At 45.4% G+C, this 24710-nt stretch overlaps 1 protein-coding gene across 8 annotated transcripts; it reads left to right on the top strand.

Moving 5' to 3' along the window:
- Positions 1–1115: 1115 nt before the first annotated feature.
- LOC129059388 (uncharacterized) lies at positions 1116–9713 on the top strand. Of its 8 annotated transcripts, none has more exons than XR_008525244.1 (4): positions 1417–1515; positions 5130–5250; positions 6465–6654; positions 8841–9615. XR_008525244.1 is itself a non-coding variant. In XM_054555531.2 (2 exons), exon 2 carries the CDS (start codon positions 8967–8969, stop codon positions 9585–9587), a length of 621 nt encoding a protein of 206 aa, XP_054411506.1. In that variant the 5' UTR covers positions 7164–7917; positions 8841–8966; the 3' UTR covers positions 9588–9615. The 8 variants fall into 8 exon arrangements, 1 of the variants encoding a protein (XP_054411506.1); XR_008525239.1 differs by lacking the exon at positions 1417–1515 and adding an exon at positions 1516–5034; XR_010139946.1 differs by lacking the exon at positions 6465–6654 and having other exon boundaries at positions 1116–1515; positions 8841–9621.
- Positions 9714–24710: the final 14997 nt, after the last annotated feature.

Here is a 24710-nt window from a genome sequence, read left to right as displayed (position 1 = left end):
TCCCACAGGGAAGGGACGGGACCAGCGGGGCAGGCCTGAAGCCTGGGTTGAACGGCACTGTGCCTTTCATTCTTCACCGATATCTTGGACCTAGAGTTTCCAGGTTCCGAAGGGATGCGGTTGTTGACCGCTAGCCTAGAATCCGTGAGGGCTGAACTGGGACGAAGGCCTAGGACAGAGAGGTGGTGTGGAAGGACCCAGCCGCGGCCACTGAAAGAGCAGCTTCCTGCATTGTAAAGTGTTCGCGACCTGCATTTGTTTTGCTTTCTTCCTGGAGGAGCCAAATCCGTCGCATTCCGGATCCTTATTCCAGCTCCTTTCCCTCTGCGAATCGCACTGGATCGGTCGCGGGGCCCTAAGTAATTAGAGATCACGGTTCAGCCAAGAAAAATACAGGTTTTCTTAAGCCTGAAGCCACTGACTTGAGGAGGGAGCGTGGGAGTAATGCCAGTAGCAGTTTTTTATTTCGTTTTCGTTTTTGTTTTCTAGTCACTAGGCCACCAAAGAAAGTTCCACCCAACGGCCAGTCGATCCGTCGCAGCGACGCTCCTTTCCCTGCACGGAGGGTTTATGGCTGACACCTCCACTTGTTTCTCAGAGCCGGGGCTGACTGCCGGCTGCACCTTTGAATGGCGACCAAAAATGACATGCATTTGTCTGGCACAGTCGCTGGCGTTCGCCTGGTGCCCGCGCTTGCCGGGTCCTAGCGCAGCCAGATTCTCACACCAGCGAGTCCAGCGCCCAGCCCCACTCCTGCCTCGGATCAACGGTTTCTCACATCCGTCTCCGCGGAAGCACTGGCCTGACAGTTTTCCGGTTGCGACAGCGCTAGTTGAGCCAAACAAAACGTTTTCCTGCTTGCTCTGGGCGTGCCATTCTCCATCCGAGGCCTTCTAGTCCCGGTGTCGCGGTCGCAGCACCCGGCGTCACGGTCGCAGCACCCGGCGGTGGTTGGCTCTTTCGCCAGCGGCGCGGAGCGGGCGGTTTTGCTGTCACAGCACACGTGGCACGGGGTTTCTCGGTGGCCGAACCCCTCTTTTTTCTCAGAGTCCACGGTTTCTTGGTGACAGCGCCGTTGGTTGCTCCATAAGGAATGTTGTCCTTGACAATCCGCCGGCTGCAGTCATTCGCAAGCTCCAGGCACCGACATTTCGCAGAACTGAGGTCTCTCGGTCTCGGCACAGCTCGTTGCCCGGTGCCTCCATTTTCTCGGGGCGACAGCACTCAGGTCGCCGATCTGAGGGATTCGGAGCTTCCCCAGCTGCGCTGAGCCTGGCGTTCCCGGGCGGCGGCGGCGGCGCTGGGCTGGGGGAGCCCGCCGCTCCTCCGAGCCGGTGACAGGGGAGCTGCCCGGGCGCTGTTTCTTCCCAGCGCCGCCAGCGCCGCGGCAGAACCCGCAGAACAGCTCGGCCTCCAGAACCCTGTGCTGTGGCGGCGCCGTTGGCGTGTCTGTCGCAGGACCCCGCGGATTCGTCCGTCGTTGACTTGTTGGTCCCAACAAGTTTCGATTTCAGGGTGCCTGCGTTTCCTTATCTTTTCTCTTCTTTTCCTTTTGTTTTGTTTTGAGACAGAGTCTCGCTGCGTCGCCCAGGCTGGAGTGCAGTGGCGCGATCTTGGCTCATTGCAACCTCCGCCCCCCGGGTTCAAGCGATTCTCCTGCCTCAGCCTCCTGAGTAGCTGGGATTACAGGCGCGCGCCACCAGGCCCGGATAATTTTTGTATTTTTACTGAGGCGGGGTTTCACCATATTGACCAGGCTGGTCTCGAACTCCTAACCTCAATAATCTGCCCGCCTCGGCCTCCCAAACTGCCGGGATTGCAGCGTGAGCCGCTGCGCCCAGCCGGTGACTACGATTTCTACCCCCTGGTTCAAGTCGGGGAATAGCCAAAATGTGATTTCTCAACCCAAGCAAGTCCCCACTTAGGACAAACACCAGTCTAGCCCTGGCGGCGATTTCCAGGTCGTAGGAAGTCGGTGTTTCGCCACAGAAAGGCTGAGTGACCCTGTGACTCATTTCCCAGCAACTCCGGGTTTCCTGTAGCCTTGGATTTCTAATCATAACAAACCCGGAGTTAGCCCTGCCTCAAGTTTCTTTTTTCTTTTTCCTTTTTTTTTGAGACAGAGTTTCGCTCTTTGGACCAGGCTAGAATGCAGTGGCGCGATCTCGGCGATCTCGGCTCACTGCAACCTCCACCTCCCGGGTTCAAGTGATTCCCCTGCCTCAGCCTCCCAAATAGCTAGGATTATAGGCGCCCGCCACCACACCCGGCTAATTTTTGTATTTTTAGTAGAGACGTGGTTTTGCCACGTTGGCCAGGCTGGTCTCAAACTCCCGACCTCAGATGATCCATCCACCTCGGCCTCCCAAAGCCTCAAGTTTCTAAGTCGTGGCAAGTTCCAGCTTCCTACTAGTAAGCCTTGCTTTAGCTGCGCAGGAGATGTTCAATTCCTGTAGAAATCTGTGTACCAGAGAATGCGATTCATTTGGGTTTTGCGATGACCAGTTTAGCAGTGCCTGGGAGCCCTTACACCAAGGCTAGCTTCGCAATATCAAGTCCCGCCTTAGCTATGTTGGTGTCTTTTAAACTCCCATGGAAGTCAGGAAATGCCGGCAAACACGATTTCTGGTTTACGAAGCTCGGTTTGACAATAGCAATTTCCGCCGAACGCGACTTTTTCCTCTTGTGGACCAAGTTGGGATATATCAGCTACTACGATTTTTTAGTCGTAAACAGGTTTAACTGTGACTGGGTTTTGTTGGTTTGTTGTTGTTGTTGTTTGTTTTTGTTTTTGTCGTAAGAAATGTAGACTTCGGTGTAACATGTACCGGTTTAGATCTAACAGGGATATCCTAATCATAGAATTGCTGCATTTAGCCATACTTGTAATTTCTTCTTTGTAGGGTTGGTTCTCTCTAATTTTTGCTTATTTTTAAATTCTCTTTTTGTGTCTTTTGCTCTGAGAACAATGTTACCGGTAGTTTCCGGTGTGTTTGCTTTGCCTTTTTATTTGAATTTTAGAATTTATTATTTTAAAATTTTATCTGATTTAAATGTTATTCATTTTTCTTCTACTAATTTTGAGTGTCACAGCTTCGTGCTCCTTGACTTGCATTCTCTCAGGAGCTGGGGAGCCAAGCTCGGTCTCCGCCTCGGTGGTGTCAGGTCCCGGGTTCTGTCTGGCGGCTCTGTTTCTAATGCGGAGCTGGCGGTTTTGCAGCAACGCTTTTGCCAGTAGCGTCCACTCGGCCTTTTTTCAGTTGCTGCACCGTTCTTAGCGCCTAACGGGACGTTTCCCGTACGCGGAGTCCATAAGTTGTCTGTGCCTGCCGTCACTTTCTCGGTTCTCGCACCGCTAGTATCTCCTAGGAACTTCCTAAACCCGTTTTACGGTGCAGAACGGTAATTGCACCGAGCCTCTGTACCAACTAGTACTTCCGTAATACCGTTAGCCGGCTCTTTTCCTGTCACAACACATTAAAACGTGTTAAAACACATTAAACGGATTTAACACCTTAAACGGATTAAAACACATTAAAACGTCACAACATATTTAAACAGAGTCGGTCCATTCCTCCAGACACTATGTTTCGGGCTGGAAGCACCCCTCCTAAGAATCCACAGTTTCTTTCTAGCAGCACCGTTAAGGCGCCTAAACGGATATTTGTTTGGCAATACCAGCGCTATCCGCTAGGTGCCGGCGCCTGCTGAGTCTCAGCGCCGCCAGATTCTTGTTAGCGAGATACAGAGCAGTGCAGAGACCTGGCGGACAGTTTTCCGGTGGCAGCAATGCTCATTTCCCGGACACAGATGGTTTTTGGCCCCTGAAGAACTCTTTCATCCCTGCGTTTTGTAGCGCTCGTTCTCTGTAAGGTTTGCTTAGTATCCGTTTCATTTCGACTTCTTTTCTCGCTCTGTTTTTCTGTCGGAATTACGATTTGTTTTGTTTCTATGTGCTCTCTAGAATTTTATCGTTTTTCATTTGTCTACGAATTTTCGTGCATTTGTTACTGTTGAGTTTCATAATATCTGGGTGCCCTCTGCCCACGAGCTCCGGAGAGCATGAATACCCAGGCTGACGGTAGTGCTAAAGGTTCTGCTTCCTCTCGTTAATCAGCGCAAACGCTTATGTCCTCCTGCTCTGAGGCTTAATTAAGCGATGGAACAACATTTTCTCGGCTATGTGAAGCCTGCCTGAGATTCCGCAGAGGTGGTGCCTGAGCTCCAGCCTCCGCCTATTTGAATTCAGAAGACTGTGGTGTTCCTGTGTGAGCCACCACTTTAGGGGAGGCCAGCATGGGCAGATCACTTGAGGTCAGGAGTTGGAGACCGGCCTGGCCCAAGTGGTGAAACCCCATCTCTACTAAAAATACAAAAATTAGCCGGTGATGGTGCATGCCTGCAATCCCAGCTACTCAGGAGGCTGAGGCAGGAGAATCTCTTGAACTCGGTGGCAGAGGTTGCAGTGAGCTGAGATCGTGCCACCGTCCTCCAGCCTAGGCAGAGTGAGACGCCATCAAAAAAAAAAAAAAAAAAACAACCTTAGAGTTATATTATATGAAATAATAGATAGTCATTAAATATCTGGGTCATTTTCAACTTTACAAAAGTATTGTAGGCACATATTTTTCCAAAGAAAAAATGTTATTATCAAAAGGAAAATTGTTTTATCTAATTCAAAGGTGATTTACGAAAAAGGTAAAAACATATTGCACATTTCATCAAAATAATTCCTATGTAGTTATTACTAGGTTTTTATTTGCTTAGAAAAACTGAGATTTAAAAAAAGGTTATTATATCTACACATAACTTTCTGTAATTTTTTAAAGTTTTTGTGTTACCAAGTTACAGGGCTTTCACTCCTGAGTCGAAAAAGGTCACCAACTCCTGCTAAATCTTAAACATTAACAGCAACTGAAGTCGCATCTTCAGACCTAAGAGAAGATGAAAATCAGAAGAAGCTGCATTCATGAGACCTGGGTCCAGAAAATTAAACTATTCAACTCCCTAGTCCCAGGGACTATTGCAGAAGAAGTGGGTGTTTGGACTTGTAAGGACCTACTTTAAGAGAGAAAGTTAGTTCAGTATTTCTCTATAAACAGTGGTTTTGTTTTGTTTTGTTTTGACAGGGACTAGCTCTGTCACCTGGGTTGGAATGCAGTGGCATGATCCTGGCTCACTGCAGCAACCTCCATCTCCCAGACCCAAGTGATCCTGCCACCTCAGCCTCCTGAGTAGCTGGGACTACAGGTGTGTACCACCATGCCTGGCTAATTTTTGTATTTTTTGTAGAGACAGTGTTTCATCACATTGCCAAGGCTAGTCTCAAACTCCTGAGATCAAGGAATCCACCCACCTATGCCTCTCAAAGTACTGAGATTACAGATGTGAGCCACAATGGCCAGCCTATAAATTAAAGATTAATATCAAAGGAACACTGATGCAAGACCAGCCTGTGGGCCCCTGTGTCAGATTAACAATGTTTTCTTGAGGTATTAACCCATTATTTTTTTAAACATTGTAAAAGGTTATGAAAGGTTTATAAAATTATAGCTTCTGGTCAAGATGATTAAAATTTAATACATTTGTCTATAAGATTTGAGAAATAGATTTAATTGGCTTCATGCTATCTTCATTAGGTCTTATTTTTTGGGAAAGTAAGTCTCAAAGAGTAAAAGGTTTTGCCTTTTTGTTTTTGAAATATTTGAGTTACCACTTTGACTAAACGACTGACTTATTTTACAATGACCTGTGATTCTATTTTGTGATATCAAGTGTTTTAAACATTGACCTTGTTTTAAGTATTTGACAAACTTTCTAAAATCCAATTCTAAATTCAGTCTTTTCTACCCCATTAATTTTTTTGACATTAAGTCCCCTGAAATCCAAAGAGATATATTTGGCTTATTTGGCATAATAAGATCACATAAGATCTTGGCTTATTTGTCATAATAAAATCACATAAGATGCATTATCAAATATGAAATGATATTTAACTTTCTTTGGATTGTATTTATATGAATGTCTTATTAGTATGTATTACAAAATTGTATGAGATTCCTGTGATTCTGAAATGTGTTAGTGTATGTTAGCAGAACTAATTATGATCATTATATTAAATTGTTGTATGCCATAGCTATAACCAAATTTCCTTGCCCACTGCATCTTTAACCATTGCTATTCTAATACTTTTGCCATCGACAATTATTGTTTTACTTTGATCCTTTTATAGGATTATAATCAGCTATAGACCTCTGATACTACTCTTTTTTGTTTTTTGTTTTTGTTTTTGTTTTTGAGATAGGGTCTCATTCTGTCACCCAGGCTGCAATGTGGTGGCATGATCGCTGTTCAATTTACCCTCAATCTCCTAGGCTCAAGCAATCTCCTACCTCAGCCTCCCAAGTAGCTGAGACTACAGGTGCACACCACGCACCCAGCTAATTTTTAAATTTTTTGTATAGGTAGAGTCTCCCTATGTTACCCAGACTCGGCTCAAACTCCTGGGCTCAAGCAATCCTCTCATCTCGCCTCCCAAAGTGCTGGGATTTCTGGAATGAGCCACCACACCCAGTCTTTTAATACATTTATTGTCTCTTCATTAACAAATGCTAAGTGTCTATATTGTGCTACAAAGGGATCAAGGTCCCAGAGGTAAGTGATCAACAAGTAGACATGGACTTGGCCATAAAGTGTTTGACACCTTCATGAGTTGAAAAAAGACAGTAAACAGGACAACAAATAAATAAATAAGACAGTAGTTATATAATACATGCTTTTTGTTGCTGTTGTTGTTGTTTTGTTTGTTTGTTTGTTTATTTTTAAGACAGTCTCACTCTGTTTCCACTGCTGGAGCGCAGTGGCATGATCTCGGCTCACTGCAACCTCTGCCACCTGGGTTCAAGCAATCCTCCCACCTCAGCCTTACGAGCAGCTGGAACTACAGGCGCTCAACATGCCTGGTTAATTTTTGTATTTTTAGTAGAGACAGGGTTTAGCTGTGTTGGCTAGGCTGGTCTTGAACTCCTTACCTCAGGTGATCCACCCGCCTTGGCCTCCCAAAGTGCTAGCATTACAGGCATGAGCCACTGCGCTCGGCCCTGATAAATTCTATCAAGAAACTTAACATAAGTGTATTGGAAAGATAAGTAGTAGGATGCTATATTAGGTAGTATAGTAAGACTAGAATTATCCGCGATACTTCCACTTTGATATGAATAATGCAATGAACAAAGCGAAAAAAAATCTGGGCCAGGTGCAGTGGCCCGCATCTGTAATCCTAGCACTTTGGAAGGCCGACGCAGGAGGATCACTTGAGGCCACGAGTTTGAGACCAGCCTGGCCAACATAGTAAAACCCCCTCTCTACTAAAACTACAAACATTTGCCAGACATGGTGGCATGAACCTGTAATCTCAGATACTCGGAAGGCTAAGGTGGTACAATCATTTAAACCCAGGGGGCAGAGGTTGCAGTGAGCTGGGATCCTGCCACTGCACTTCAGCCTGGGAAACAGAGCAAGATGTTGTAAAAAAAAGAAAAACAAACAAACAAACGAACAAAAAAAAACCCACAAAAACTGAAGGTGGAGTTATCATCATGAGAGAAGAATCTAAGACTAGAACAACTTTATTATGGGCTAGGCATGGTGGCTAACACCTGTAATCCAAGCACTTTGAGAGGCTGAGGGAGGAGGATCACTTAAGGCCAGAAGTCCAAGACCAAACCAGACAACATAGTGAAACACAATTTCTACCAAAAAAAAAAAAAAAAAAAAAAATTATTAGCTGGGTGTGGTGGTTCCTGCCTGGAGTCCCAGCTGCCTGTAGTCCCAGCCACTCAGGAGGCTGAGGCAACCACCAACCTAGCAGCATGGTGAAACCCCATCATTACAAAAAATACAAGAAAAATTAGCCAGGTATGGTGGCACATACTTGTATTCCCAGCTACTCTGTAGGCTGAGGGGGGAGGATCACCCAGCTACTCTGGAGGCTGATGGGGAGGATCCCTTCAGCGTGGGAGGTCCAGGTTGCCAAGAGCATGACACTGCATTCCCACCTGAGCTACAGCAAAAACCCTGTCTCAAAAAAAAAAAAAAGACAATGAATAGGCAAAGCATCCCAAGCAATTAATTAATTAATTAATGAAGCCCAAAGCATCACATTATCCAACTTCAAACTATTCTATAAGGATGCCATTATCATAAGCGAATTCATGCAGAAAGAAATATTGCATCTCTTCACTTAGAAGTGGGAGCTCAGCCTGGTGTACAGGGACATAAAGATGAGAACAAGAGACCACTGAGGACTCCAAAAGGAGGGAGGGAGGGACATAAGGGGGTAGAGGCTGAAAAACTTCCTCCTGGGGATTTAGTTCACTCTCTGGGTGATGAGATCAATAGAAGCCTCAGGATCACGCAATATATTCTTGTAACAAACCTACACATGTACCCCGGAATCTAAAATTAAAATGTAACGTGAGTCAACATAACACAGAACAATAAAATAACAAAATATCTCCCCAAAAAATGATCTTCTAATTTTAAAAATGGGCAACTACCCTGGCCTGCTCCTCAGTAACATCGCGATCTTTAGGCATCTGACAAGCATTACTCTGAGACAGAAAGGGATCCAAGTCTGCTCTAGTACTAGCAATGCATTTGGGGACAATAATGAACTTTCTAACCAGGGTCCCCCAAGAGGGCTTTCTCTGTACAAGAAAGGTAATATTTTTTCTTTTCAATCCCTAAAGCAAATTATTTAACTAGACAACTTCATCACAAATGATAGGACTTTATGTTAATCTCATTAATTCCATGTCCTGATGTAACTTGCTCCTAAGAATAAGGTTCACAGCCACCTCCCTGCAATCTGATTTGGACCGCCCATGAGACCAGAAGATTACAAAAACGCAAAAATGTGGACTTATGAGTCCTAGATACCCTGTATCCGCTGGTGAAAGGAAGCGATGGAGTTGCCGTCTTTGCCGTCTCCCCTCCGAGTTTGGCAGGCCCGGGATTCCGCAAAGGAGGCGGCGGGACCAGATGCCTCCAGCCCGGAGCTCAGTACATTCGGTGTCCTAGATGCTCCCTTCTTGTCCTTACCACTGCGAGCTCTCCTGGGACGGCCTAGATTTCCACTGCCACCTACTTTCTGCTCCCTGCGTGCTTCCTCGCTGAAACTGCCGGCGAAAAGATCTCTTTCCCAAGTCTCAGAGTACCTTGAGGCGGGGCACAGGGTCGCCCGCTCTGGATCCGGCGCAGGCAATTCAGGAGGAGCCGCAGGAGCCCTCGGGAGAGCAGGAGGCTGCAGAGGGTCTCCACGTACTCCCGCCCCCGCAGCCTCCCTAGCAACTCGCCTCTCGCTTAGTGGACAGACGACTGGAGCCGGAGACTTCCATCCGAGAAGACCTTTGAGAGTGTCAGCCTACTGCTGTCCCCTGGTGCCACCAACCAAAGTTCCAAGACTGCTGGCTGCAGATGGCATGCGCTTGGGGACAGACGCCCTGAGACTGTGTCCACGGCCCGCCTTTGGAATCCTGGGCCCTGAAACTTCCTCTGAGACCTTCCATTGCATGATCCTCTTGTAAATAAATAAATAAATAAAGTTAACAATAATACCCGAGTTCTCTCAAATGCGATGGAAGAAGTTTCGCCTTCAGATCGCTTTATGGCTTTTTTCGTTCCTCTTCTCAATAAAATTTTACACAAATGTGAAATTCCTGTTACCTGGGTTCCTGCTGAGTAAGGATGAGGCTCAGGGGTGGGGTGTCTGGTTGCTGTTGCCAGGACTGGCAGGGAAACCTGGGTCGCCTGGATTTGCTGGTTGCAGAGCAAAATAAAATACAAAAAGTGGTGTGTCTTATGCAGCGATTGGAGGGGAGGATCGGCCAGGGGTCATGCAGGGTGGGGGACTCACAGGCTAAGCCTACAGGAAATCAAGTGAACAGGCAGAGGACCTGAGAACTTACTGCAGGAAATTTTCCTGTTCTAAGGCCCTGGAACTTTTTCCCTCTGAAGCTTTGCACCCTTCTATCTTGAGACCTTGCTAAATTCACTCATGAGTTCTGGAAGTTTGCTTTTAAACCCTTTAAGATAGGCTCATGTTCTGCAAGTGTGGATCGTTTCATTTTTTTTTTTTTACTTCCAACGTATATGCTTTTTAAGTCCTTTTCTCAACTTATTGCACCGGCAAACAATTCCAGTACCTTGTTGAATAGAAAGACTTGGAGAGGATATCTTTGTCTTGTTCCTGATTTCATGGGAAAGCATTGAGTCTGTCACTATTACATACAATTTAGTTATAGGTTTCTGTAGATGTTCTTTGCACAGTTGAGGAAATTCCCTCTATTCCCACATTGCTGAGAGCTGGTTTTTACATTTTAGATCATGAATGGGTATAGATTTTCTTAAATGCATTTTTTTGAATCATTTGATAGAATTATATGGTGTTTCCAATCTAGACAATCAATAGGGTGAATCATATTGATTGACTTTTGAGTATTAAACCAGCCTTACGTGTGGAATAAACCTTACTTGGGCATGGTATTGTTCTTTAACATACATTTCAGATTTCTAATTGTTAGTATTTTGGTGAAGATTTCTGCATCTATGTTTAGGTGCAATATTAGTCAGTAGTTTTCTCCTAGTGTACTGTGTTTGCCAGGAAAATGCTGATCTCATAAAATAAGTTGGGAAGTATGCCATATTCGTCTATTTTCTAGAATAAATTGTGTAGAATTCATCCTATTAATTCTTTGAATATTAGGTAAAATTAGTCAGTGAAATTGTAAGAACCTCTAGGTTTGTTTTTTGGAAGACATTTGACCATGAATTCAGTATCTTTAATAATTTCAAAAATTTACAGATTATTTTGTGTGAGTTGGGTAGACTGTGGATCTTGCAGGATTGATCCATATTATCTAATTTATAGAGTTCTTTTTAGACCATTTTAAAAAGTTACCCTTGTAGGCCAGGCAGGGTGGCTCACACCTGTAATCCCAACACTTTGGGAGGCTAGGGTGGGTGTATAACTTGAGGCCCGGAGTTCAAGACCAGCCTGGCCAACATAGGGAAAACCCATTTCTACTAAAAATACACAAACATTAGCCAGGCATAGTGATGCATGACTATAATCCCAGCTACTCAATAGGCTGAATCACAAGAATCACTGGAACCTGGGAGGTGGAGTTTGCAGTGAGAGCCAAGATTGTACCACTGCACACCAGCCTGGGTGAGAGAGTGAGACTCTATCTCAAAAAAAAAAAAAAAAAAATGTACCACTATGTATATGTTGATCAACCTGAAGACACTGGTAGCTAATATCTATCAGCTTGCCTCTCTAGATCTGCTTACCACTCTTCAGTCAGCACTGTGGTACAAGAGGTAACTTAAATGGGTGGCACTGGAGATCTACTTTCCCCCCCAGGCTTCTGATTGAGTTTAGCACTGAAAGACATCAGCTGTTCGGAGATACAGAGTAGTAATTTATTACCTTGCTTTGTTTCCCCTGGCCTCAGGGTACTGAATTATTTTATCTAAAGTCAAACATAGGCTGGCTGTGGTGGTTCATGCCTGAAATCACAGCACTTTGGGAGGCTGAGGCAGGAGGATCAGTTGAGGCCAGAAGTTCAAACCCAACTTGGGTAACAGAGTGAGATCCCGTCTCCACAAAAAATTAAAGAATTAGCCAGGCATGGTGGCACGTACCTGTAGTCTCCGCCACCTGGGAGTCTCCATGAGCTGAGGTGGTTGAGGCTGCAGTGAGCTATGCTTGTGCCACTGCACTCCAGCCTGGGTGACAGAGTGAGACCCTCTCTCTCTCAAAAAAAGAAAAGAAAGAAAGAAAGAAAGAAAAACAAATACTGAGGAGTGACCCTTTCCTGTAGCAGTTTCTTGCTTTCTCTAACACCACTCATTCTCTTGCCCCTGCTGAGATAGAAATGGTAATGCTGGTGGGGTGCGGTGGCTCATGCCTGTAATTACAGCACTTTGGGAGGCCGAGGTGGGCAGATCATCTAAGGTCAGGAGTTCGAGACCAGCCTGACCAACATGATGAAACCTCATCTCTACTAAAAAAGAAAAACTAGCCAGGCGTGGTGGCAGGCACCTGTAATCCCACCTATTCAGGAGGCTGAGGCAGGAGAATTGCTTGAACCTGGGAGCTGGAGGTTGCGGTGAGCCAAGATCACGCCACTGCACTCCAACCTGGGCAACAAGAGTGAAACTCCATCTCAAAATAAATGAATACATACATAATTTTTCTTATTTTTTACACATTTTATTATACTTTGCCATGCCCTTGGTTTTTGCCCCCAGTTTTCCAAGTGCAAAAATGAATGTAACTACCTCACACCCACTATTAAAAAAAACAGATGACTATTAAAAAAAACCAGAAGAATGTAGAGCACTTGGAACTTTTGTGCACTGTTGGTAGGAATATAAAATGATGCAGCCACGATGGAAAACAGCATAACAGCTCCTCCAAAAATTAAAAATAGAATTAGCATGAGATCCGGCAATTCTCTTGCTGGGGATATACACAAACATTTGAAAGCAGGCACTTGAATAGATATTTATAAACCTGTGTTCATAGAAGAACTATTCACAAAAGCCAAAAAAATGAAGGCAACCCAAGTCTCCATCAATGGATGAATAAATAAACAAAATGGAGTATGTATATACAATGGAACATTATTCAGCTCCAAAAAGAAAGAAAATTCTGACACATGCTGAAACATGGATTTACCTGGAAGACAACATGTTAAGTGAAACAAGCCAGTCAAACAGGACAAATACTGCATGGTTCACTTGTGTGAGGTACCTAGAGTAGACAAATTTATAGCGACAAAGTAGAATAGTGGTTTGCAAGAACTGGAGTTTGCAAGAAGCTGAAGCCAGCTTCCTGGGGTCACCAGGAGAATTCTCCCAATAAGCACTCGCCATCTGGGGCTGCTGCTTCTCTCAGGGTTCATTCTGCAGACACCTAGAGTCCACTTCCAGGAATTCTTTGCATTTCTGGTCCCAAGGAATTCCCATTCTTGCTTTTAATGGAGACTATACATTTTCTAATGTTAATAACATTTGCCTCTTGTTTGTCTAGATTTGACATTGCACTGGAGTGTGCAGGTTCATTTCTCCAAATTTGGGACTGGACGGAAACTCTCTGGAAACCAAGTTATTTTCCAGTATCTTACAAAGAATGGACAGTATTTTTATCTTTCTTTACTGAAAAAACGAAGAAGAAAAGGCCTGGTGAGGTGGCTTATGCCTGTAGAAATGTGATGCTTCCAAATTAAATGAGTGAAAGTTAAAACCAACATGTATATTTTCCCTGAGAAACTACAAAGATCATTTAATTATACCCAATATTACTAGAGATGTGTGGCAAAATGCACTCTATTTTTACACAAGTATTTATACAATTTTGCCTCAGCAACTACAAAGATCATTTAAGTTATTATACCTAATGTTACTGAAGGTGTGGGGCAAAATACACTCTAGTTTTGACAAGTATTTTACGAATTAAGTACTATATTTTCAAGAACAATACAGGAGTATCAATTAAACTTATCATACACAATCATAATCAGAGGGTTTAATTTTTCTTCGAGGACTGTATCCTCTAAAGGCTTTCCCACATGGAAAGAATGGTGACAGACAAAACTTAAAGAGAGAAGACTTTCTAACAATAAGAAAGCAATAATCACAATACCTAGCCTTATCATGGTTCAGGGCAGGATCTCCTTGCAAATGAGTATAGACACAAAATTTATACTCTATTAAAAAAATCCAAAACAGTACCTTTCAAAACTCTAGGAACTTCCAAGTTGTTAATAAGGAAACTTATTATGGGACTCTATTTGATAACTTCCACTTTCAAATAATTACAGAAATATTTGAAACTACTTCCCCTTCCCAGTGATGAAGTATTACTGTCCAAATTTGGGGGAAGTAAAGATTTTTTAAAAATTCCAGGCACTCTCTAAACTTTCTTCTTTCTTGCCTTTCTCAGATACATTTTTTTTAGACAGGGCCTCATTCTGTCACCCAGACTGGAGTGCAGTGGTGCAATCTCGGCTCACCGCAACCTACCTCCACCTCCCAGGCTCAAGTGATTCTCCTGACTCAGTCTCCCGAGTAGCTGGGATTACAGGCAAGCGCCGCCACGCCTGGCTAATTTTTATTTTATTTATTTATTTATTTATTTTATTATTATTATTTGTTGAGACGGAGTCTCGCTCTGTCGCCCAGGCTGGAGTGCAGTGGCGCGATCTCTCGGCTCACTGCAAGCTCCGCCTCCCGGGTTCACGCCATTCTCCTGCCTCAGCCACCGGAGTAGCTGGGACTAACAGGCTCCCGCCACCGCGCCCGGATAATTTTTTGTACTTTTAGTAGAGACGGGGTTTCACCATGTTGGCCAGGCTGCTGTTGAACTCCTGACCTCAAATGATCCACCCGCCTCGGCCTCCCAAACTGCTGGGATTACAGGCATGAGCCACTGCGCCCAGCCTCAGATACCTTTATTAGAAATAAAGGCCAATCAGAAATGAACCCAAAGTATTTAAGAACCATTAACGTCCCTGCTACATGTCATTTTCATCAATTCCTCCTATGTGTGAATATGCTTTAGCCAAAGACCATCAGAAACTGAATTCGCAGTTGAAGAAACTGGATTTGTTACTCCTCACCCAGGAACTTATCATGGAGAACCACGAGCTGTCTCAAAATGAGCGTGTTAGACAGGACATTTTAGTGGATTCAGGCTTGTGCTTGGTGATTTGAGGTATTAAAAAAAAATCACTGAAAAAGAACAATTATATAAAGTAATTGTAATTAATAAATAATGTATCGGGGGACCTGCCCCGATAATCACGTAGGTTCTTTTCTATCTTCCTAAGCGTCGGCTGGCTTGAGAAATAAAAGGACACAGTACAAAAGGGAGAAATTTTAAAGCTGGGCGTCTGGGGGAGACATCACACATTGGTAGGATCCGTGATGCCCCACAAGCCACAAAAACCAGCAAGTTTTTATTAGGGATTTTCAAAAGGGGAGGGAGTGTGCGAATAGGTGTGGGTGACAGACATCAAGTACTTAACAGGGTAATAGAATATCACAAGGCAAGTGGAGGCAGGGCGAGATCACAGGACCACAGGACCGAGGCGAAATTAAAATCGCTAATGAAGTTTCGGGCACCATTGTCATTGATAACATCTTATCAGGAGACAGGGTTTTGAGATCAACCGGTCTCAGCAAAATCTATTAGGCGGGAATTTCCTCTTCCTGATAAGCCTGGGAGCGCTATGGGAGACTGGAGTTTATTTAACCTCTGCAATCTTGACCATAAGAGACAGGTATGCCCCGAGGGGGGCGCAGTTCAGAGACCTACCCCTAGGTGCGCATTCTCTTTCTCAGGGACGTTCCATGCTGAGAAAAAGAATTCAGCGATATTCCTCCCATTTGCTTTTGAAAGAAGAGAAATATGGCTCTGTTCTGCCTGGCTCACTGGTGGTCAGAGTTTAAGGTTATCTCTCTTATTCCCTGAACAATTGCTGTTATCCTGTTCTTTTTTCAGGGTGCCCACATTTCGTATTGCTCAAACACACATGCTGTACAATTTGTGTACTTCAGGCAATTATTACAGGGTCCTGAGACCATATACATCCTTCTCGCCTGACAGGATTGAAAGATTAAAGACAAGACAGTCATAGGAAATCACAAGGGTATTGATTGGGGAAGTGATAAGTGTCCATGAAATCTTTACAATTTATGTTTAGAGATTGCAGTAAAGACAGGCATAAGAAATTACAAAAGTATTAATTTGGGGAACTAATAAATGTCCATAAAATCTTCACAATCCACGTTCTTCTGCCATGGCTTCAGCCGGTCCCTCCGTTTGGGGTCCCTGACTTCCCGCAACAATAATGAACATTTACATTGTGCTAGAGTGTTCTAAGATCTTTCAATAGTATACAACTCAGGAAAAAAGTAGACACCATGATTAGTGTAGTATGCCACTGAGTTTACTGAAAAGGAATACGAAGCATAAGATTTCAGTTTACTTCTGAAATGTTAAAACTTATACTGTGTAAGTGATGGAGACCTGGTTTCCTAGGTCTTCACCACCAAGGTATACAGGTCTAGTCGCCTGGCTTTACAGTCTTTAGGTGATCATTGCCTACCTAAGCTGCCCCACTCACATTTCAACTAATCAACGTTTCTGCCAACCCACCCTCCAGAACAGCGATTTGTAGAGTTGGGGACTACAGTACCACTTCCCAGGCACTTGTCAGAGCCCAGGAAGAACTTGGAAAGATAAGAGCTTTTGGCCAAAGACAGTCCTACCAAGTATGTGCTTGGGTTGAGGAATCAAGGAACGTAAGGGGGAGGAGTCCTGGCTTCTTTCCTACCTGCACTCCTTACCCAGCAACAGACCTCTGACTTGGTCTTAATGCTAAAACAACAACAATCAAACAAAACAAAAGAAACAAAAGGCATTTGAAGTTTCTCTGTTATTTTATTGAGAAAGACAACCAAACGTTGACAAAGAATCGTGAAGGCAAACGTTTTTAAAGAACATGGATAGACATTACTATTATTATTATTATTATTATTATTATTATTATTATTGAGATGGAGTCTTGCTCTGTTGCCAGGCTGGAGTGCAGTGGCAGGGTCTCGGCTCACTGCAACCTAGTCCTCCCGGTTCAAGCGATTCTCCTGCCTTAACCTCCCGAGTAGCTGGGAATACAGGCGCGCGCCACCACGCCCCGCTAATTTTTGCACTTTTAGTAGAGGCGAGGTTTCACCATGTTGGCCAGGATGGTCTCGATCTCCTGACCTCGTGATCCACCCTCCTCGGCCTTCCAAAGTGCTGGGATTACAGGTGTGAGCTACCGCACCCGGCCCGGATAGACATTATTGTAACTGATAATTATTTCCAAAAGGATGATCCAGTAGAAGCTCTAAAATCTCAGGTAGTCTAGTCCCCGAAATCCCTGGATAATGCAGCCCGGAGAGTGGGGAGAAGTAAACATCAATTCTTCTCCAGGAGGGGGGAGAAAGCCAAGTGCAGCATCCGCGGACGTGGCACTGCAAAGGACGTCGTTCCTAAATATCCAACCCTGGGGGTTCTTCCTTTGCAGGAGTCTGTTCTTTTTGCCAGGTAGCCGAACCTAGGCAGGCAGCGTGGGGTGGAGTTGGCAAACATCCTGCAACCCATGAAGAGCCGCTATGGTACCATTAGCGGTGCTAGGACCCAAAAACTAACGAAACTGCTCAGGAGAAGCTGCAGGCTCGACCCACCAGCGGTGATGCCACCGAGATCAATCCTGCTTGGACGAATGAGCGCTGCTATGACTGAGAAAGTGCCAGTCCGAGGAAGCAGGGGTACTTGGACATAGTGAAAGGAGTTAGCCAGCTTTAGGGAGACTGTAAGGGAAGGGTCCCCGGAGAACCTCCGACTGGTGTTTTGTGCAGACAAGGGAACTTGCGCAGGGGACTTGCCTAAACATGCCTGCTGCGGACTAAGAGCGCGCACGCGCACTGGGGCAATGGGATGAAGCCTCCAGGAATTCTCGCCTTATACAAACAGGGAACCCAGCCTCATCAGCTTTCATATAAAAGCCTTTGTATTCAACTGCTAAGGGAGCAACCTGGCAGCCTGCTTTCAGGACCCTTGTTTTTGATGAGAGCTTTCGTTTACGCTTAATAAATTCTCCTCCCCTCACTCTTGGATATCCGCGTGCCCACTTCCTCCTGATCGTGAGACAAGGACCCGGATATAGCTGAGCTTAGAAGCAAAAATCCTGCATCAACAGCAAATGCCCACACTGAACGACTAGTGGCGTACCCAGCGGCAAACTTCATTTTTGGCGCAGTTAAGGTATTGCCACTAAGAAATCGCCGTCCCCGAGAAATACCGGGGCTTGGAAGGTTGTACGGTGCTTCCACCGAGAAACCACCTACCCAGTGAAACGCCTGTGGCGGAAAAACCGAGCCCAAGCCCTTCGGCCAATCATTGGGCTGAGACCGTGAGACAGCAAGCCCGGGGAAAGTGGCGGTGCTAGGAGAGAGGAAGCGTTACCACAAAGCACTCCCGAGTCTTGTGAACGAGAAACCTTCTGGGTTGTTTTGGTTTTGAGAAGGAGTCTCGCTCTGTCGCCCAGGCGGGAGTTCAGTGGCGCAATCTCGGCTCATTGCAACCTCCGCCACCTGGGTTCAAGCATACTGCCTCAGGCTCCCGAGTAACTGGGATTACAGGCACGCGCCACCACGGCCAGCTAACTAGTGTATTTTTAGTACAGACGGGGTTTCACCCGCCGGCCAGTCTGGCCTCGAACTCCTGACCTCGAGTGATCCACCCGCCTCGGCCTCCCTAAGTGCTAGGATTACAGGCGTGAGCCACAGCGCCCGGCCGAAACGTTCTGTTTTGTTCGGCGCTTCCAAAGGTGCAGCAGCGGAGAAAACACTGAGTCTCCGCTATTGGCGAAAGTGCTGATGCGAAACTGCTGGCTCCACATAGGCACAGAGCCGCGGAAGAGAACCCCAGAGACCAGGCACCAGTTCTGCTCCCCGGCTCACGGGAGAAGGCTAGTTAGTAGGAAGCTGAGACATGATACTCAAAATCAGTAGAAGAAATTATGCCACATTTACTCTCCTGGGGACGGCAGTGGGTAAGAAAAAATAAAATACATAACATTTAAATTAAAAATCAAATAATTAAATTTTTAAAGCGCACAGAAATGAAAATAAAATACACCGGTAACCTCGCTCCCAGAAACAGACACATCAAAAAAAATTTTTTTGATATACAAAACATACAAATAACCCTACAAAGAAATTGCAGTGTCGAACGGTGCGATCCTACGGCCATATTTGTATTAGCACTAAACCTGTGCCTCTTGCGTCTATCCGAAATTTCCTCGGGTTAAGAAGAAACAGCCATGGCTAAACCAGTATTTGCGACACCAAAAAGTTCCTGTAGCCTAGACACCTCAACTTCTGCGTGAGTGAAAAATCACAAGCACAGCCAGGGCGAGAATCTCTATTGTGAAATCACACTTGGTGTGACTAAAAGATTTCAGGCACTGCTAATTTTTTTTTTTTAATTACATTCTCCAGTACCCAGATTTCTACAAGACTTAACCGCACGCACGGCTATAATGGGGGTTCCTATTACAAAACAGGAACTTGCAACGACTACAAATATGTAGGCACGGTTAAAGCCAGCATTGTTACAACTAGAAATCAAAACTGGAATAAATCTCAACTTGCTACGCTAAGAAATAGCTAAACTCTGACTTGGTCAGACTAAGAAATCGGGAGTTTGAGAGCAGCCCGGGCAACATGGCGAAACCCCGTCTCTACAAAAAATTCTGGGTGTGGGGGTGGGGAGCCTTTAATCCCAGCTGCTGGAAAGACTGAGGCGGGAGAATTACTGGAGGTTGCAGTAAGCCGAGATCGCACCACTGCACTCCAGCCTGGGAGACAAAAACGGACAAACAAACCAACAAACAAAGTTAACACTGTGAATAGTTTTATCAACATAAAGACACTGCTAGCTAACATTGGCTAGCCTCTCTAGATCTGCTAGAGATGTTTGCCCTTCTAGATCTGCTTACCGTGCTTCAGTCACCTCTGTGTTACAAGAAGTAACCTGTATGGACTGCACTGGAGGGCAACTTTTGCTCCCAGGCTTCTGATTGAGTTTAGGCACTGAAAGACACCAGCTGTTCAGAGATATGGAGTAGACCTTGCTTTGTTCCCCCTGGGCCTCAGCGTATTGAATTATTTTACCTAAAGTCAAAATTAGGCTGCACTGCGGCTCCAACAGTTCCAGCAGACACAGTGAGGGCAGCACTGAAAGGACTTCGTCCTGGACGTCTCAAAGTCCAGCCCCCGGTGATCCCGGCAGCCATCCGCCAGACCCTCTGAGGCCACATCTGCCTCACTTCTCAACTGAGCCATCTTCCCAGCATAAATAGCCACTGACTCCTCCTCCTCTGCCCTCTCCTCACACCCCCTGTGAATCTGAAGCCTGCACGCGGGAAAAAGCAGCCCTTTTACCCTCCAACATCCCCACCCTCAACTCTCAGGCATAGAGTGTGCTTAGTGCGCCCCCAGCCCTGTCAGTTCTTCTGACTCTTATTCCAACTCGGGAGCCCTCACAGGCGCCTATCCTAACTGGACCCCAGGGACCTTGAGTCTACTGAAGCCGGGAAGCCCACCCCTTGAAAACTTCCAGTGACTTCACAAGGATACGCAGCCCCTAGTCGGGCAAGAGACCATTCCCTGGGGAAAGAAAGCTCTGTGGTGGCTTGTAGGTTCCTCTTTCTTTTCTCTGACCTCTTTTCTCAGTTCTGCTCATTTCACTCCTCTAGTGGGAAGACCTCAACCCTCCTCTCCCTTCCTCTACCCACTGTCAAGGTACACACACACACACACACACACACGCACGCACACACACACACACACACACAGAGACACATCCACCTGGGGCTGCTCGATGTTTTCCTCCTCTGTCTTCCCTGGAGTCTTCCCTTGTCTTTCCTGTGCAGCAGAAGGTGGATGGTGATTCGCATCCACCTTCAATGCCCTATGCTCCCCACACGGAGGAGACAAATTGGTGAAATAGGATTGATTTTTGTCCCCTGGTGGACCAGCAGATGTCCCGGTTTCTGCCTCACACACCAAAGGAAGTGCTTGGCTGCTTTTTTCAGCTTGGGTTAACCTGCTGATCCATCAGCATAGCCGTTACAGATAGAATCCAGGTTATCTACGTGTGCTGGAGACAGCCACATGCCACCCTGGAAGTCCCTCACGCCTCTTCCTGGTCTTCTTTTCTCAGCCAGGAGATAGAGGAAAAGCGTCAGTGGGGCTGGGAAATCAATGACTGCCTGAGTTTCCTAACTTCCACGTCACTTCTGGAGTCATGCCAGTTAGGGATCTCACCAGTCATTTAATGTGCCCTGGGGAAGACCATTGTAATAGCACTTGAAATCCCAGAGACAGCAAGGATCCCACTGAAAGCACCTGGCACAGTATTCCCTGGTAGAATTTGGATCCAGTTTTCCATTGACTGTTGTCAATTTTGAAACCCAAAGAAATCAGCACACGTGCTGCTCTTCCGGGAGGTCCGGCAGACACAGGGTCAAATTCTGTAAAATACTTGATGAGATTTATTGTGAACCAAATGTGAGTGACCGTTAGCCCGTGAAACAGCCATCAGGAGACCCTGAGAACATGTGCTTCAGGTGGTCAGCGCACAACTTGGTTTATATATATTTTAGGAAGTGATGAGATCAATACATTTAAGGTGTACATTGGTTCAGTCCAGAAAGGCAGAATAACTGGAAGCATGATCTTTCAAGTTGGAGAGGTTCAAAAATTTTATGATTGGCAATTTGTTGCAATAACTATTATCTCTAGAAAGGAATGCCTGGGTTGCCATAAGGTGTTCCAGAGACAAAGGTGTCGCAGATGAAGCCTCCAGGTGGAAGACTTCAGAGAGATAGACTGTAAATGTTTCTAACCAGACTTAAAGAGTCTGTTCTATCAATAATTTTAAAAGAGAGGAGAATATAATGAGGCACGTCTCACTCCCCACTCCCAGCATGGCTTGAAACTACTTTTTCAGGCTGACTTTGGAATGCCCTTGGCTGAGAAGAGGGGTCCATTCAGACGTTGGTGGCGGGGGGCTTCAAATTTTATTTTTGGTTTACAATAGCAATGAAGTAATAACCACATTCAAGTTGAGTAAATGAATGAGCTCTCATCCACTATGGTTATGTTTGTGTCCCGGTCTGAAAACCAACTTGTTTCTTTTATTTATTGTTTCCTGGAATTATTCCTGGACATGAGGACTCTACCTGTCAGAGTTCAGTTAGGAAAAGAAACCAAAGCAGCCCACACTGTGAGAGCCAAGCTGATGTGCTGCCATCCCACTGCCAAGCCATAACCGGAATGACTGTTCATCTTTTTATTGCCTCATGTCCCACCAAGTCTGCCTACCATTTGTGACCCTGTTGGTAAGGCAAATTTAGAAATGGAGGTTTTAGGAGTCCAGGCCCACACCTCAAGGGAGGAAACAAAAGGGCACAAATCTGCCTGACCACGAAGAATAAACACAGAAAATTAAAACTAAATGTGTTTTAAAAGCTAAATTTTAAAAATGATTTTTTTGGGGGCGGGGGTTGGAGTCTTGCTCTGTTGCCCTGGCTGGAGTGCAGTGGCGGGATCTCAGCTCACTGCAACCTCCGCCTCCCAGATTCACACCTTTCTCCTGCCTCAGCCTCCCAAGTAGCTGGGACTACAGGCGCCCGCCACCACGCCGGGCTAACTTTTGTGTATTTTTAGTAGAGATGGGGTTTCACCGTGTTGGCCAGGATGGTCTCGATCTCCTGACCTCGTGATCTGCTCGCCTTGGCCTCCCAAAGTGCTGGGATTACAAGGGTGAGCCACCGTGCTCAGCCTTCTTTTTTTTGAGACAGAGTTTTGCTCTTGTTGCCCAAGCTGGACTGCAGGGGCGCAATTTCGGCTCACTGCAATCGCTGCCTCCCGATTCAAGCGATTCTCTTGCCTCAGCCTCCCGAGTAGCTGGGATTACAGGCATGTGCCACCACGCCTGGCTAATTCAGTAGAGATGGGGTTTCATCATGTTGATCAGGCTGGTCTTGAACTCCTGACCTCAGGTGATCTGCCTGCCTCGGCCTCCCAAAGTGCTGGGATAACAAATGACTTCTTTTAACACAAAAACGCAATGTACTATCACTGTACTAACTACAAGATTAGACAACAAAAAAACCATTTTATTACATGACACTATGCCATAGGCAATGAGTTCCTCTAATTGAGCACAGTTTAAAAGTTGAGACATGACCATTTTCATTCACATCCATGAAGCTCTGTGGCTGTATGTATAATCTCAATTGGAGGAAAAATCTAACGTCTACATTTGAGGCTCATGAGTCTGAGGCCTTGTTCGATTGGCCCTCCTGTGGATATCCCCTTGCCCCACTGGCCCCAAGCCTACACATCTTATTAGATTTGAGCTTAGTCCTCTGAGTGGGGTCTTGGAACCAGGAGCCTGGCTCTTGGAATATCTCCACTAATGTTTGCTGAGTTTTTAAATACATTTTTTCTTTTTTCTTTTTTTTTTCCTGAGACGGAGTCTCGCTCTGTCACCCAGGCTGGAGTGCAGTGCCGCGATCTCGGCTCACTACAAGCTCTGCCTCCTGGGTTCATGCCATTCTCCTGCCTCAGCCTCCCGAGTAGCTGGGACTACAGGCGCCCACCATGACGCCCGGCTAATTTTTTGCATTTTTAGTAGAGACGGGGTTTCACCATGTTAGCCAGGATGGTCTCCATCTCCTGACCTCGTGATCTCGTGATCTGCCCGCCTCGGCCTTCCAAAGTGCTGGGATTACAGGCGTGAGCCACCGTGCCCAGCCTTAAATACGTTTTTTCAAAAGTAGGGATTAGAGGATAGCAGTTAGGTTCTAATGAGAGAAAAGAGATCGGAAATGTGAACAGGGGTTTCCAAATGCTGCTCCACTTATTTTTTAGATATCAGACTCTGCAATCCCGTTCCTACATTTATCCCTGCGTGGCAATTTTTACGAAGTGCTCCCATAATATAATCCAACTTACAAATATTTATAATATTCACCTGAATTCAGTATTGTGCACTTAAGAGCCATATGTCTTCAATAACCCCTTAACAGCCATCTGATTATGACTCAAATTCAGGAATTCTAAATCATTCTGGAAGCAGATACCTCTCAGATCCACTCTGAGTATACTCAAGTCCTCCACAGCTTTACTCTAAAGGAGGCAAAAGTTATAGCTGCACTAGAAACATCTGAACCATTCCAGATTCTTCAGCCTAGCAAGGTTAAAGTCAGATCTTGAAAACAACTGAGTTCAGTGGGGTCCAGTATCTGGACCTTTTATGCCATATATTCATATATCCACTTTCCTATTTTGAAATACAAAGCAGCACCAAATTCAAACAAATCTTTTCTTTCCCCACCTTCACACAGAGTCTCCCTCTGTGGACCAGGCAGGAGTGCAGTGCCACAAACAGGGCTCACTGCAGTCTCGACATCCTGGACTTAATCCTCTCACCTCAGCCTCCACAGTAGCTGGCAGCAAGGTGCATGCCACCACCTTGGGTTAATATTTTTTATTTTTTTGTAGAGATGGGGTCTCTCCATGTTGCCCAGGGTGGTCTCAGACTCCTGAGCTCAAGCAGTCCTCAACTTCAGCCTCCCAAAGTGCTGGGATTACAGACCTGAGCCACCATGCCCAAATTCACACAAACCTATGCCCCCAGCTCAGACTCTGATGCTGCAGGCCTTATTCTTTCTTATTTACTGAATGGCTCTTTTGAAAGCCCCCAGACAATTCCAAATCCAGTCTTACTCAACTTGAAGATTCCTTATCTTGGCTAATGACAGCAAAAAATAAATAAATAAATAAATAAATAAATATATATATATATATATATATATGTATATAGTTTAGCAAAATTCACAAATTTTATCTCAGAATAAATTTTATCTTTTCTTGCTTCCTTTCTTCCTCTTCTCCCTTTTTTCCTTCCTTCTTCCTTAACCATAACTCTAACTCTAAATCTAACCAGGTGACTGAATCCTTCATGGCATATTACTTGTCACCCTCTACATCAGCATCCCCCCTTCCCAGGAGAAATT

Source organism: Pongo abelii, chromosome 4, assembly GCF_028885655.2.
Source record: "Pongo abelii isolate AG06213 chromosome 4, NHGRI_mPonAbe1-v2.0_pri, whole genome shotgun sequence".
Classification (NCBI taxonomy): Eukaryota; Metazoa; Chordata; class Mammalia; order Primates; family Hominidae; genus Pongo; species Pongo abelii.
Note: the sequence above shows the minus strand (reverse complement) of the source record. Positions and strands in the feature narration are given on the sequence as shown.